At 37.0% G+C, this 15,221-nt stretch overlaps 1 protein-coding gene across 2 annotated transcripts; it reads right to left on the bottom strand.

The window, feature by feature from the left end:
* Positions 1 to 984: 984 nt before the first annotated feature.
* LOC135632906 (acyl-CoA-binding domain-containing protein 4-like) lies at positions 985 to 12,604 on the bottom strand. 2 transcript variants are annotated; one of them, XM_065141765.1, is made up of 17 exons: positions 12,466 to 12,604; positions 12,241 to 12,375; positions 11,482 to 11,560; positions 11,252 to 11,410; positions 11,071 to 11,148; positions 10,770 to 10,874; positions 7,344 to 7,410; positions 7,175 to 7,236; positions 6,676 to 6,815; positions 6,253 to 6,379; positions 6,030 to 6,144; positions 5,442 to 5,530; positions 3,680 to 3,763; positions 3,226 to 3,582; positions 1,589 to 2,056; positions 1,442 to 1,501; positions 985 to 1,359 (listed from the first exon to the last, which is right to left on the bottom strand). In XM_065141765.1, the coding sequence occupies exons 2-17, from the start codon at positions 12,285 to 12,287 to the stop codon at positions 1,279 to 1,281; spliced, it is 2,118 nt and encodes a 705-aa protein (XP_064997837.1). In that variant the 5' UTR covers positions 12,288 to 12,375; positions 12,466 to 12,604; the 3' UTR covers positions 985 to 1,278. The 2 variants fall into 2 exon arrangements, with proteins under 2 accessions (XP_064997837.1, XP_064997838.1); XM_065141766.1 differs by lacking the exons at positions 11,482 to 11,560; positions 12,241 to 12,375; positions 12,466 to 12,604 and having other exon boundaries at positions 11,245 to 11,318.
* Positions 12,605 to 15,221: the final 2,617 nt, after the last annotated feature.

Below are 15,221 nucleotides of genomic sequence, written 5' to 3'. Positions count from 1 at the left end.
TTCTTTTTCAAGCAAGAAAATGAGTATCGATGATGAATAGTTCCTATAGAACAAAAGAGAAAACACTTTTGAAAATGGTTTCTGATGAGTAGTTTCGTATACGACAAGCAACTTTATTTTAGTTATCAAAAAAAATATACATATCTTAAGCAATGCATTCTTTTTCCCAAATCCAACCAATCATCATTGTTAGAAATAAATAAAGTTATCCTCTTAGGTAATTTTTTTATGATAGATAGGACTGATATTGCAAGCGAGCCAAGGAATCTTATAGGAGAATAATTCAATTTTCGTTATTACGAGAATAAAACTAGAATAATTTAATTTTCGTTATTAGAAGAATAAGACTATCTTATGGGGGAAATAAAGAGATTCCCAAATCCAACTAACCATCATTGTTACTCAAATCATCTTGAGGAAGTTATATTTTATGATTACAAGTCTAACTAATGATTTAAATACTCAAATCCCTTTCAAACCTCAGAAGGATTGGATCCTCCCACCACCACGGGATTGACACTCAAATCTAATGACTCAAATTATCTACCTGATTAAAGAGTATCCCAATCCCATTTAAATGGATATCCTAAATACCACCAAAATAAATCCAACCTGCTACCATCTTTTTGAATCATTATATTCAGAATAAAGGATATTAAAAATGGAAAAACCAATTGGAGCACCAATGCACACACAGCCTTACTCATCTAAAATTTAAGTCACCCACCACACTACCATTATACTCAAGCTCAAAACTTTAATCACCTTAATAATTGGATACAAAGTTTGAAGCATCATAATACTTGTAACAGGTCTTAAACCCACAATCTGAATTTTAGAATCCTACAGATACTATAAATTCAGGCATAGATCTAATATCTATCAGGACTTGTCTGATTCCAACCAACCTGATAAACACTCGAAATTTGATAACCCAATGACATGATTAATGGTTTGTCAAACCAGCAAGATATTACACTGCACTGTCATAATTAAGCTTAGTGTACCCAAGGGGTTATTACGAGTTCTCTGTATATACAAAAACATAATCTTAGGAACTGCAAAATAAATGGCTATCCAAAATACCACAAATGATTTTGCACTCAGAAACGAACGACGACATCATACCCTACATTTGGATAGGTTCTGTGGACGTGGGGGCCCTGTTCTCGAAGGACTGCATTCTTTGCTTGAGAACATCATTGCAACTGCAAAATATATGGCTAACCAAAATACCACAAATGGTTTCACACTCTGAAACAATTGAGAACATCTACCCTACATTTGGATAGGTTTCCTGGGTGTTGGGGCCCTGTTCTCCAAGGACTGCAATCTTTGCTTGAGATGAAACACCTCCACCTGCAAAATAATGTTGAATGATTCGGGTCAGCATGGAGGTTTATGACGAACCAGTAAAGTCCGATCGAATCCATAGTTTTACCTGAAGTTGAAATGCTCTTGCCCTTTCGCCGGCTAAAACTCCACGCGTTGAGTATAGCTCCTGCAGACAAAAGAGATATTTGGTCCAGCATAATCTTTGAAGGCATGAAGAATTGGGCACAAACTGCACGAATAAAATTTGTCTTGCCTTTTGTGTGTCATCCAGGATGGCTTTTAAAAATGCTACATCATGCTCAAGCCTCACGTTGTGGGAATGGACAATATTTGAGAGACTATTAGCCTCTTCTTGAGCTAGCTCTACACCAGCCAGCTTCTCCTTCAGCAGCTCAACTTCCTTGACAGTGTCAGCTAGTTTTGTCTCTACCTCTTGCTTACTCTTGACGGCAGAAGATAAGTTCTTCTCAGCAGCCTCTCGGCATGTCAAAGCAGCTTTCAACTGTTCTTCGAGCAGGACATTCTTCCTAGTCAAGCTTGCTATTTTAGTTTCATATAGTTGATATATGTTGGAAGGATTTGTCAAAACTGATCTTCCATCTGTCTCAATAGGTAGAACACGGTCCACATTTGAACCTTCTGATTCAGCATGCATTTCTTCTGTGCTAGCTAAAATTCCAGCAATGTCCATCTTTATTTCAGCTTCTTGCCTTTTGCTCCTCTGCCAAATGTACAAAAAAAAGCTTTGCCAAAATCAAATCGAAGAGGAGAATTAGATTCTCATTCTCATTCATGAGAAAGAGAGTATACTAAATAAATGCAAATTTCAAAATATGTTCAAAGTGGAGAGTCCAGAAGCATATTGCTTTATGATGCAATATACTGAATGTAAAAAAACAAAAACACTGCAAAAGAAAGAGCATCAGGAATACAGGAAAAAGATATCACTTGTACAAGCGATCCAAATAGCCAGAAAATTGTCTTTGTATTATAATAGGCTAGTATAAACCTCCAATGGTTTTTAGGCCTTTGCATGAGTAAAAAAACAGCTCTTAAACAGCAATCATATACTGTTGCTTTCTTGGAATCGAAGCTACTCTTGCTTCTAAATTAAATGTCATAAGTAAAACGAATTGTAACTTCAGTAGTAACTAATTTTTAACTCATCCAAATGATACTAGTTATGTAAATCTTATGTGTGACAAATACAAACATGCATAACAAAATCTGCTAGATTCAAGTATTACTTATTTGGATTCTAACTCATACTAAATGAAATTTAAAGTAGTCCTACGGACAGCATCATTTGCAATCAAAGGAATAAAGGCTCCAAATAACTACCAGAGAAGGAGAATCAGCTGTATAATAACTTCTGCCTATTGTAGTGGTTTAACTTTCAAGTTGCAGAAAGAGATCTTTTTATCCACTTGTACAAGGACTTAGGGTTGAATCCCAAATATACCATCTAATTTACTTGTGTTTCAGTTATCTCACAACCAAACTCTGATTTTTGTTACCTTCATGAGTATGATTATATCACAACTGAGAACCCTTAAAACACTCTGCAGTGGCCACTAGGAGAAAATGTAAGGCTGATTTACTAGAGATTTGCACTTTGGTAAACTCCACAATCAACATACAAGCCCAACATGGGAACATTTTTGGAGAAGCCGATTGACCAGCGCATTGGTTGCCTGAAGTGCTTCCCAAAAATAACCAGCTAAATTGGTTAGGACTCATCTGGAAGACTCTCTTAATACTAGATGATATGGGAAAGCACTTTTCTCCCACGAGAAGAGGGAAAACAGTTACCTTCAAGCGCAATCATGAGAAAGGCAAAATGCAACTAATGTGTACACAGAACAATGTATTTGTGTTCTTTGTATTCACCTGTGATGAAGTATTATGAAGCACTAACTGGTCATCAGTTTCATATTTTTCATCCTCCAGAGGTTTTTGGGATTTAGCAGCTAAACCATAATCTTGATCTTGATGACATTGCTTGCAAAGAGTGGATACTGAAGGATCATCAGAAATGGATTTTCTACCAGATATTTGCTGCTCTAGTGCAGATGCTAGACTGTGCCTAGCAACAGGATTGACAGAAGCTGGGGAAGAAACTGCCTTTAGGTGGGCACCAAGCTCCCTGATATTCGCAGCACATTCTTCATATGGTAATAATTCTGTTTCTGGGGCAGATCGCCAGCTCATAGAGCATTTATTAGTAACCAAGAATAATATTTCAACCTGTAACCCAGATTGATATAAATATATATACAAATATACAAAAAGAGAACACAAATGAGTAGATCACACATATTAACCATGATTGTTTAATTCAAACCTGATTTGATGACTCTTTCTTGTATCCTCCAAAAGCTAAGAGAAATGATTTGTCTTTGTGATGAACAGGAAGCAAGCTAAAGCCCTGCATGGCAACAGTTATCACAAGTTTTTCTTACACCAGTGGCAAGTATCACAGATTTAACTTTGCTAAATGCAAACACTTCATGAAAATATTAGCTACTTCTCACACATTTTTGCAATTTGCCAACCAAAAAAGTTCTAGTGCCTATTATTTTAGAAAATGATGTTCACAACCAGTTGATGGTTTTATGATAAACCATAGGATGTGCCTCCACAACATCTGATATCTAATACTTACTACATGCATACCAAGATGATGAACACAAATTTGGGTAAAGTAGCTCGATGGCACCAAACTGAGGTTGTGTGGTGTTGAATAAAGTCCACCTGTTGTGAACCAAAAGGACTAAGTGGACACAAGGTCCAGGCTCATTTCATCCACACAGGCAAGACAGGACTAACAGAACTCTCCCAAAAAAGAAAACTTAGCTGACTTCCTTTTTCCAAAGATCCTAATTGAACACCTGGGTTTAAACAAAGTTTGCTAAATTGTAATGTTGTCAAAAGCAACCAGTGTTATAAGGCACCCAGGTCCCTTATTGCCTAAGAAGTTATGCACTCCCCTGAGAGGAGCAAGACATTAACTTTACAGAATTATGAAAATAAAATTAGATATAAAGGTAACCATTAGAACAAAATCAGGGAAGTGAAGGCAGTAATGCAAGGAGAGAAGAGGGATGGAAGAGGGAGGAGGGAAGGAAGAGAAAGAGGAAGGCAGCGGCAATGACAATTGTTGGTTACAGAGAAAAGAAGAGAAGAAACAAGACAAGACAGGAGGGCAAAGAAGAGGGCACCACTGGATTCATGAATCCATGGTAGGAAATCTAGTGTTCTCATTTTATGTGTCATTTCCTTTAAAAATCTAGGAAGGGTGGATTTTTTTACTTTGATCTCTCTTACAGCACTCTCTTTGATCAATGTCATAAGATGAGGCCACAACTCCTTCATTGACCCTCTTCAAGTCATATAACAAACAAAGAATTCTTGTGGACTCGTAAGTCTAATCACTAGATAGTCAGAATGTCAGATCTGATTTATCTTGTTTACATGTCGTAATAGCAACAAAAAAACGCATTAATTTCACCCTTGACCAATCTTGTCAACAATCTTGAGCATCTTTGGCCACCTCCTTTCATGTGACATCTAGAATATATAACAAGTATGACTGTCCATTCTGACCTGGTGATGGGAAAGGACATATAAATTACTTTACAGTTCCAGTGATATATTCAGTGAAAACCAATTTAAATAAAACTGTCACAATAAACCAGATTAAAACTCATTGTGTTAGATTCACCTTCAGAGAATTTTGCTTGACATAAGCTCAAAATCACCCACCAATTATTCAAGTTCCACCTACCTCAAACAACATTTTATAATATGGTACCCGATATTCTTGAGATTAGACAAACAAAAATGCTATTTCAAGTCATTATGTTCAAGTATAAAATGATCTCATTGTAAATGACTTGAATGTCAAAACTACTGTCATTGAGTAGCATCAGTTGTACATTTTCGAAGGGGTCAGGAAATATGATCAGTTCAATAGGTTCAAGTAATTAACTTCCGCCAATGGCAAAGAACTTATTATACAGCTCATAATTGTGAAAATAACATGACAGCATGCAACCCCACATGTCCATAGCAAAGGCAATGAGATTAACACTAATGCAACTTACTCTATTGGTGGTAATAGAAACAGTGGGCGACACAACAGATGCGGACCACTCTAATTTTAGAACATCAAAGACCAGGGTTTCAGCATGTCCTGAAAACAGAACTTGATAAGTTAGAAGGAAGATGAAATATCTAGCAAAAACTGTTGACTCTAAGAGTCCATTAAAAAATAAAAATTGGAACAAATGCCAATAGAGGCCGCTTTCTCTATTCAACTAAGAAAATTCAGAATTTTGATAAGGATAGAGTCTCCTGTGAGAATCAACTCGATTCTTGCTTGGCATACCCATGGAGATCACTAGGAGCATATAATGCCATAAAATGGTAGAGCCAATCAAATATTAAATTTTGCAATAATACTTCCTCAAAAGAACAAACAATATGATTACAATTATAACCTGTGAATGACAAATTATCCTTGATAGTCTTGACTTAAGTAAAGAAAGAAACTAGTAATCAAGCAAGATATAGAGATTGTTTATAGTGGCTATTATATCTTAGCAAAAACATAAATATGGTATGTCAATCAGCAATCCGCAATTAAATGGTGAATCCACCAAAGCATACTCTATGCAGTAGAAGATGCATACTTTTTCTCTTGCTTCCACCCCCTGTGATATACCATTTAGTTCCACATAGAGCACCACAAGAACCTGCTCGAGGTGAAGGGTGATGACCACGGACCTTTATTCTTGACCATATCATCTGACCAGTAGAAAGCACATTGGTAGGTAATATCCAACTAAGCTACTATCATTCACATGAAAATTTTTCAAATAAGCATTGACAAGGCTAAAAATAAACCAGACATACTGTTTCAAAATCTAGAGAATAGAGATCATTGAGAATCCTAGACTTTGATTGTCCTCCAAATACAAAGAGCAACTTATCCTCATGAAGGGCAGCTACATGATTTGATCTTGCAGAAGGTCCTGTCCCCCTGCAACTGTGTATTGTCAGCACCCAGATGCATCAACAGGCACACAGCCCATGTGATCTTAAAGGGAAACATGTCAGCAAATTCTATGTAATCTTAAAGAGAAACATAATTTTCTAGAGTTTAAGTTGGGGTAGCATAAATTTTAAGCAAATAAACTCCTTAGAAAACAAGGACCAATTTCTTGCTGATGCCTATCAAATTCTAACTTTAATATCATGTTATTTTGTAACCATGTTTGATCCTATATCAAGAACTTTCCAAATGGAAAGAGAAACATGAAGAGAAATTATACTTACTTATAATGTAAAGGAAGCCAAGATAAAGACTTTAAATCAAACATAAAAAGATCGTTTAGTTTTCTTCCTTTCACATCCTCGCCTCCAAAAAGGATTAAGACAGTGCCTGCTCTGAGTACGGTATGGCCACTACGAGCAACCTGAAATCCTACAAGAAGTTATATTCATGCAATTTTACACCATGCAACAGAAAATCATGCTTCATGCATTACCCATGACGGCCTACTAGAACCACTATCCAGATAAGATAAAGAACAAGATAGAAAGTAGAATATTTTGAACATTTTGTTTGAATAAATAATATTTACTTGTGGAGAGACATATGATGATATAATTAAATAATAGGATTTGATAATCCTTCTCCACAGAGGCAGATAGTAATTGTAGGCATAAAGGGCATGCTCTTGAATTAAAAAAGTAAAGAAAACAGCAAGCATATGAAGTTTAAAAGGAGAACGCAATCCAACTGAATCAGATGAAATGTTCATGTATAAATTACCGGAATGTTTCCCTTTGCCTCTATGTGCGACCAGCACTCTGTTTCTACATTGAAAGACCACACTGAAAGAAATTGAATACAAAATACTAATTATCTGCTTAACTTGAGGTGCAGTAAAAATGTATTATGTTATTATAATCAAGAAATCAAAATAAAAAGAAACAACAACCCGACAACTTGTCACTCGGAGGTTCAGTTTTCCCCCCAACAAGGAGAGCAGATTTTCCCCATGAGACCTACATGAGCGAAAAGTGCAGAAGCTTCCTCAATTTTTTTATCCTCATAAGAAAATTAGCATTGCTCCATAATTGATACAAAGATATTATTACATTGATTGGATTATTATTATCAGTTACAGCAGTAGGAAGCATAGTTTGCACAAAGATCACTTAGTCACAGACCGATAAACATCGTTAGCTATCACAAGTATGCAACCGATAAAACATAGTTCAACAGGTAATATTATACACAAAAAGATAAGTTATCTGCCACTATAAAATTTAAGTTTAACTTGGAATGTCTGGAAAAGGATGGAAGAAATTAAAAACAGCAGGGATGTTGTTATGCCATTTATATAGGTTTGTAATTTGTAACCTAAATAAAAAATGTACTAGTTTTGATGTGTTTAAAGAATAAATAAGGGGAAAATCCCCACATAGGAAGTTATGTAGATCAAATACTTGAAGTTCATGAAACTTGATGGCCAAGTTGATTCAACTGCCATAAAGGAAAGCAACAACCTTGAAGGTGACAGCAGTCAGTGCATAAATGGAGGGTAGCTCAGAGAGATGCGGTGAGGATGCTGGAGAGCAATTGATCTGTGTACAAGAGAACAAAGTGGTTCATGCAACAACTGGAGGGGTGTCTGGGTCAAGTGAGCTGGCATGGCAGCAATGACAAAGGGTTCATCAACTTGAAGTTAACAAACTTTAAAAGGGAGGATGACAACGAGAACTTGAAAAGTGATGATTGCAGAAATAATGGTGCAGTTGAGACAAGTGGAATGCAAAGGGTAATAATAGAGTTTGACAGCATCAACAAGGGACATGATTCCAGGAAAGAGAGAGACCAGGTCTTCCCTCTCTTTGGCATGTTTCTATATCAGGGATGAAGGTATTATGGGGCTCTACCAATTTATGCATCATCATCACACTCGTCACAGCCACTCACATCCACCCTTTTCAGTGATAATCCAGACTTGAAAGATCATCAAGGACTGGGATCAGCTACTTATAAACGAATTGGGATCAGATGATCCAGATTGGAGAAACCACCAGAAATAAGTAAATATATAATAAAAATGAAAAAATGATGAAAGTAATCACTAGAAGATAAAATAAAAGCCAAAACAAACCAAATTCCTAACTTATGAAAGAAAAGAATAGGGCGGATGAGTCAACAAAAGCTGCCAGCGAGCAAGCAAATGGAAAAGGTTGTGGGCAGGTTGCAAGTGGCATGAGGGAGGCAGGCATCACAACAGAGACTGAGAGAGAGGCAAGAATGGAATCACAATGTTGTTTAACCCTAAGTAGAAACAAAAGAACGAACCAGACTAGACCGTTTGAAAAGAGTTGGTCCATGAGTTGATTGGTCATCAGCCTGATTGATGGGTATATTGAATCTTGATACAGATAAAGGATAACATACAGAACCAATAAAATGGCATGTGAAATTAAGTAAAGAATAAAGAAATTTTAAACAACTTAAAGCATGCTTGTTGGCTCTGACTAGTCAATAAGCCTATAAGTTAATTAAAGAACATGTATTCACAATAAATAATGCCAATAGATTCTTCAAGAAAATTCTTACCCAAGTCTCAATAACTCCTAAGGGAATTGCCCTCGACATTTAAGTAACCTTACAATGTTTAAAGAGATAAAATTCCTCCAACATTGTCAGTCTCCCATACCTCCTACATCCCTAGGCCAATCATATGCTAAAATAGTTGACATGACATCTGTTGGCAGAGTCATCCATTATCACGTTAGATAGACCTTTTTCCATCCTCCCTCATTGTTCTCTTTTATATCTTCCCACTCTGTTTGTTGGGTTTTGTCGAAATCATCGTGGTTCTGAGTCAATTCTAGTTGATCCCAATTTGGATTCAGGTATTATGGAGTGGGACCTGCTGATACTTAGAAGACTTCACCTGAAATAGGAAACTAGGGCCTAATTCTTACTACCTATTGTTCCTAAGGCTAAAATTTAATACCAAGAAACTAGGTGGAGTAAAAATGCCAGAAGTAAGGCCAGTAAAAGCCATGAGAAGAACTGAGAGTCAGGATTAGCATCATAGTTGTTATTTTACTGACAGATTATTAGATGTGCAACAAATAAAAAGCTTGTTTTCAGCTATAAATTGGCTCATTTCATATTTGTTTGTGTAACAAATAAGGCATGCTAAAGCATGAACAAGCTTGGCTTCAGAATTATTTTAAAGCTTTGTTCGAACAATAACTGTGATTCAAGAATACTAAACAGTAGTTAGCCTAAGTTTAAGAATAAATTCTTAGCTCAATCAAACCTCCTCCCATGTTCAATTAACCCTTAAAGGCTTATATGTAGTAAACTTAAATAGTCAAAGTGAACACATATAAGAACTACAAAATAACTAAAAAATTATAGATGTAGATGTAAGCATGTAACCAAATAACTAAATAACTAAATAAGTATAGGAAACCATGCCCTTAAGTATAGATGTAGATGCAACCAAATTATTAGTCACTAAGGCAACAAGTTGAAATGTGAAGCACCGGAGAAGCATAAAAGAATCTTCTGTCAGTTAGCACACTGATTCCATCATGTAACAATGTCAAGAACCCAATAAAGCCACATAACTGTAGAAGGTACATTATGAACGATATAGAAATGAAAAAGAACAACAAAAGAGATAGGTGTACCAAATTCTAAAAGATTGCAAAGCTGCATACACACATGACGAAGAATAACTTGACTCAGCTGCTTAATCTTATCAAAAATTGATGTTCATTTGCATAACAGATGTAGTGCCAGAGTGAAGAAGTATTTGCAAGTGAAATTGTTGATTATCGCAAACTAGCGTAAATGATTCAGGAAAGTTGAACCAAATCCTAGTTGATTCCTTGAATGTGCAGAACTCTGTAGGCCTAAAAGGGTTGGATCGGTAGCATCTGGTAATGGGTTCATGATAAGCAGGTGAAATCAATTTCTGTCTCCAAAAGTAGCACCATCAAATGGCATAATGATAATAATGTGTTAATACTCATCCTTGGTCAGAATATATCACAATTCAAGGTAACTCAGGGTTACATGCAATATCATGTAAATGCAAATCCTAAATTCAATGCACGATCTAACAAATAAAAACTAAAGACAGTGAACCTAATTGAAAAATCTTGCTACAAATTTAGGATCCAAAAAAATATGAGTGCCTAATGTAAGTTGTTTTAATAATAGGTACCTAATAAACGAACTTGCTACATACAAATCACTGCCACATGAAATCCGTATTGTAATGCATAAGAAGTCCTATGAGAAGCAACAGAAATCATCACCAAAAATGGTTGTAATATAAAGCAATATAAAGGCTTGTAAAGTTGGAATACTAAAATTGTACCAGGGCGTGACCTCTGCATGCAGGGATTTTCAACGAAACCCCACCAGGAGATGAGTAAACATTAGAGGTGGCAGTGGCCCAAGTAAGTGTGTCTAAACTAAGTATCTGAAGCACAAAAAAAATGGTTAAATCAACAAAAGTAGAAGTTCTGTGACCCTTTTAGGTTATTCATACTAGACATCTTACTCACAAAACATAATATAATAAGAAAGCCATTTGGGATCTAAATGAAAGTGTTCAATACAAGAAAGACAGTATATTGCAGAGTCAAAAGTTGCAATATCATATTAGAGTCATTTACCAGAGTGTCATCCAATACACCGTGGCTGGAGTCACCACCAACAACCACCATTTTGCTTCCAACAATTGCTGCTGCATGCTATACACCAAAACAAAAGATATTATTCCTTTCCACTTTATGAACATGACCTAGGGTGAAGCATGTATCGACAATAAGTTAGCAAGTCTGGACTACCAATTACATGGAAACGAGGAGTGGGTTTGTTCCCATAGGTTGGCAACACTTTCCAGTTCTCTGAACTATCCACACTGCACTTGTGCAGATCAAATGTGCGGGAAGAGCAATGGCAATTATGGTCATCAGAACGACCACTTGATGATGGCAGCACCTCATTCTCTTCCTGCAGATAACGCAACATCTCAATTTCAATTACCTAGCTAGAACCCATATGGATCACCAGCAAAGGCTTACGTTGGACTGGCTGTGCCGCTTGGATGGTCGGATGGGACTCCTAGTCCCCTGCACAGGGTCAGCGAGATGTACCTTCAACCTACACAACAAAGCTCCATAAAATTGCGAACGCCACAAAAGGTAAATATTTATCAGGCTTGGATTTTTGTCTATCCGAACACTTAAAACTTGAACTCCCATCAAGAAGCAACCAAAGGAATCAAGGTCCCACCCACAAATCTTCATTGTATACGGACAACATCTATATAGTACAATCATACAAAAATCGACTCGTTGTTACAAGTATTTACTTCAAACGACGAACCAAATGGACCTGAAGTAAAACCACGTTAATAAAATGATAAAATAAGTAGCAATGAGAAGATGGCCTTAGGAACAATAGTGAACAAGGAAGAGGAGATTATCAACGGAAGAGAGACGAATAGAAGATGCCAAAATATGCGAGAGGGAGAGGATGGGTGGAAAGTGAAAGGTGGTGGAGAGACGAGGAGGTAGAGGCGAGAGGTGAGGATGGCGAAAAGAGAGAACCGATCGGACGATAAAGGTCGCTTTCTTCCTCATCTTAACTCTAATTGACATAAATATCCTCTAAAAGATTAGTAAGCTACGCAAACTATCGCCTAGATTCAAATTAGGAAAATTGGTTTGATTATTTCAAGAAAGTTCTTCTAGAAAACGCATCTAATTCGATCAGAGGGTCCATAATTAGGGTTCTTGAGCCGACGAGCTCCAGAAATGTTGAGATGCGTCGAGGATTACCTCCCTAGTTTCGTCCGGCGGCGGGAGAACCCGAAAATTTTTGGCATTGGGTGCGCCGGTTCCAGAAACGAAGGAATCTAAGAGAGGCGTCGGGCCTGCAGACTCAGGAAAGGGCAATGCCACGGCGGAGAAGCCCTGCAAAGATGATACCGTTATGAAGAACGGAAGCCAGGGGAGGCGAGCGAGAGAAGAAATGGAGTGGCCGGAAGAGGGGAAGCGACTGACCTACGAGGGCTTTAGGAGAGAAGAGGAGTAGGTGGCGCAGAAATCAACTCCGTTAACGCTCTTATTCTTCTTCCGCCGACTGCTGTCTTCGGAATTCGAAATCACCGTTGCTGTGGATTCCCCAGTGCGAGGAGCAGCAGCGGACGGGGTTCTATCTAAAGCTCTGCTGAGGTCACTCAGGAAACGCCAAACAGAAACGGCATAGTGAAACGCCATTTTTGTTAATTCTTTTCTTTCCCTTTCTTTTTGGCAGCGCTTCGCAAACCCGCATCAGACAGACACGAAACAGACTCCGTGCAGCACGACTTCCGCTACGAATTTAGATACGAGAACCAACTACGTAGAAATCATGATATTCTTATAAGTTTCCGAAAACTATTAATGTTATTTAAATATTTAAATTAGTAGTTTCGGGATTTTGATATTTAAAGTACGATTTTGCCCTTTTTATGTACACGCGTTTCGCACGTGACGTCTAGAAGTCGAAGACTAAGCGTTCGATTAAGTGCTTTGTATTTATTTGAAGTGTTTACATGAAAGATAGGAATCAAAGATGTCGGATTGGGGAAACGCCTCCGAGCTGCGAATAATCCCCTCCAACACGGCATTTATGTGGGCGTGGCTTGACGGGCCAATCTCTGCAGCGGCTGCTCTCGCGAGGACATCGCCTTGTCCCCTGCCCCCTCTCTCTCTCTCTCTCTCTGGTGTGCATCTGCTGATACAGTGAACTGAGCAGAGAGAGGACATAAAAAAGAGGCCTCGGCGTGGGACGGAGGTGGAAACAGAGTACCGAGGACCATGGCGAAGGACCATCCGTCGGACAATAGACGATGGAGATGGCCCCAATGGGATCTCAGGTCCCTCACCCTGGATTCTGACGTGACACTATCCTAAGGTCTTGGCTTTGTGTGCAGGTAAAGACGCAGTAATCCTGAAGACAACGCTTTGCAATATATATAGGGGTTGACTATGGTGAGGAAGATGTGGGATAAATCTTGACAACAATTAATATCATTTATAATGTAAAACAAAGATTAATCATTGGATTATGCATTTATCTTTTGATCAAATTAATGAAGTCCTTTCAGAAAAAAGACAAAGCATGAAAAGGAGGTGTCTGCATACTGACTCGTGACAGAACTTTATGGCTGCAGAAGCCTGCATCTGAAAAGGATGCAGCTGTGACTGCCCTTATCAAAATCATGAGCCACTGTAAACTCTACTTTTCTACTGTCCTCCCAATCACACCACCCACTGCGCTCTGATATCACCACCTTGGACCACTGAATCGTTTTGTGATTGAGCAAGGTCATGTAGGGTCATAAATGTTTAATATTCATAGTATATCATGCTATTATTTTTACAGATTCGAAATGAGACTGATGTCAATTTAATTATGTTCATATTATGTGTATTACCTCGCACGTTCTTCGTAGTCAGTAATCTCAATATTTATATTTTTCTTAGGTTAGTCATCTGAATTCTTATGTTTAGATTGATACAGATATTATTTTCGACCAATCACATATTAGACATGTAATATTAGTGTTTGCCTTCATTATGAACCCATTGAACTAAGCTTAAGTTTTGAAATTGGTAATGGGCATTTTTCTGTCTGCAATTAACAAACCAAAATAGACTTAAATATAGGAGAGATTTTGTAGGAATACAATGTCAATAAAAAGAGATATGAGATATAAATATATTTTTTTATCATCGAAATGAATTTTTTCTCGATAAACATGTTTTTCTCTCTTTCAAATATAATAATATTTTAAAAATATTTGGTCATATTAATTATATCATATTTGTTAATGAATAAGATTGATCATATTATATTGTCAAAAATGAGATCGTCAAAAAAAAATTAAATATGAAATTTTAAAAGTACATATCCCCTCCACAAGATAATAGTTTCTATAACGACCATATATTCTCCGTTTTAGTATGAAATCATACTCATACTATTATACCTATAGAAGTATTAACACGGATTGAGGGAATACATAGCACAAAAAATTGTTAAACTATGATAAAAATATAGTCTTGCACCTAAGTTAGATAGAATCTAAAGTGTCCCGTAAAACCGAACTTTAAAATGATAAGGACAAAGTTTTATATTAATACGAACTAATGGTAAATAATTAATTTTATGATTGTAGTAATTATTACTCTTGTGGGTTTATAGGTGATTTTTAATTAATTTTCAGTTTATCTTATATTTGATGGAGTTATGGAGTGATGAGCTAAATGATTATAAATTATATAGATTTTATAGATGTGAATAAGAATTTAATATTTTTGTGTCCTCAAATTTTATATATGTTAGGATCGGAACGGCACTAAGAGGGGGGGGTGAATTAGTGCAGCGGTGAAGTGCGATAAACTTTTCATGATTTAAACACTTTTCGGAAACTTCGTACGATAAAAACAACGTTTTCGTTTAAAATCGTTTCGATTGCGTTTTAACTTGAAGAGATAAGTAAGACGGAGACAAAGCAGTATAGCATTAAAGTGCAAATGGTTTGCAGTAATATAAATGACAATAAGTAAATGCAAACCAGAGATCACGCCGATTTTACAGTGGTTTGGTCAAATGACCTACATCCACTTGCGAGGCCCATCTTCGATGAGGCTCCCCCACTAGCAAATCTCTTGAAAGGGAATGGTAAATACCCCTCTTACAACTTTTACAAGCGGTTCACTCTCTTACAGATTTTCAGCAAGAAAGAAGGAGGTGAACACTAGCAAATTGA

The sequence above is a fragment of the Musa acuminata genome, chromosome BXJ3-3, assembly GCF_036884655.1.
Source record: "Musa acuminata AAA Group cultivar baxijiao chromosome BXJ3-3, Cavendish_Baxijiao_AAA, whole genome shotgun sequence".
In the NCBI taxonomy this organism is placed as follows: domain Eukaryota; kingdom Viridiplantae; phylum Streptophyta; class Magnoliopsida; order Zingiberales; family Musaceae; genus Musa; species Musa acuminata.
Note: the sequence above shows the minus strand (reverse complement) of the source record. Positions and strands in the feature narration are given on the sequence as shown.

What these genes read in the sequence shown, in the direction of transcription:
- LOC135632906 (XM_065141765.1), bottom strand. Translation starts at nt 12,287, where the DNA reads ATGCCAAAAATTTTCGGGTTCTCCCGCCGCCGGACGAAACTAGGGAG. An exon ending in CATGCAGAGGTCACGCCCTG is followed by an intron (nt 7,411 to 10,769) that starts GTACAATTTTAG and finishes TCGCTCATGTAG; the next exon opens with GTCTCATGGGGAAAATCTGC. An exon ending in ATTCTCTAGATTTTGAAACA is followed by an intron (nt 6,145 to 6,252) that starts GTATGTCTGGTT and finishes TCTACTGGTCAG; the next exon opens with ATGATATGGTCAAGAATAAA.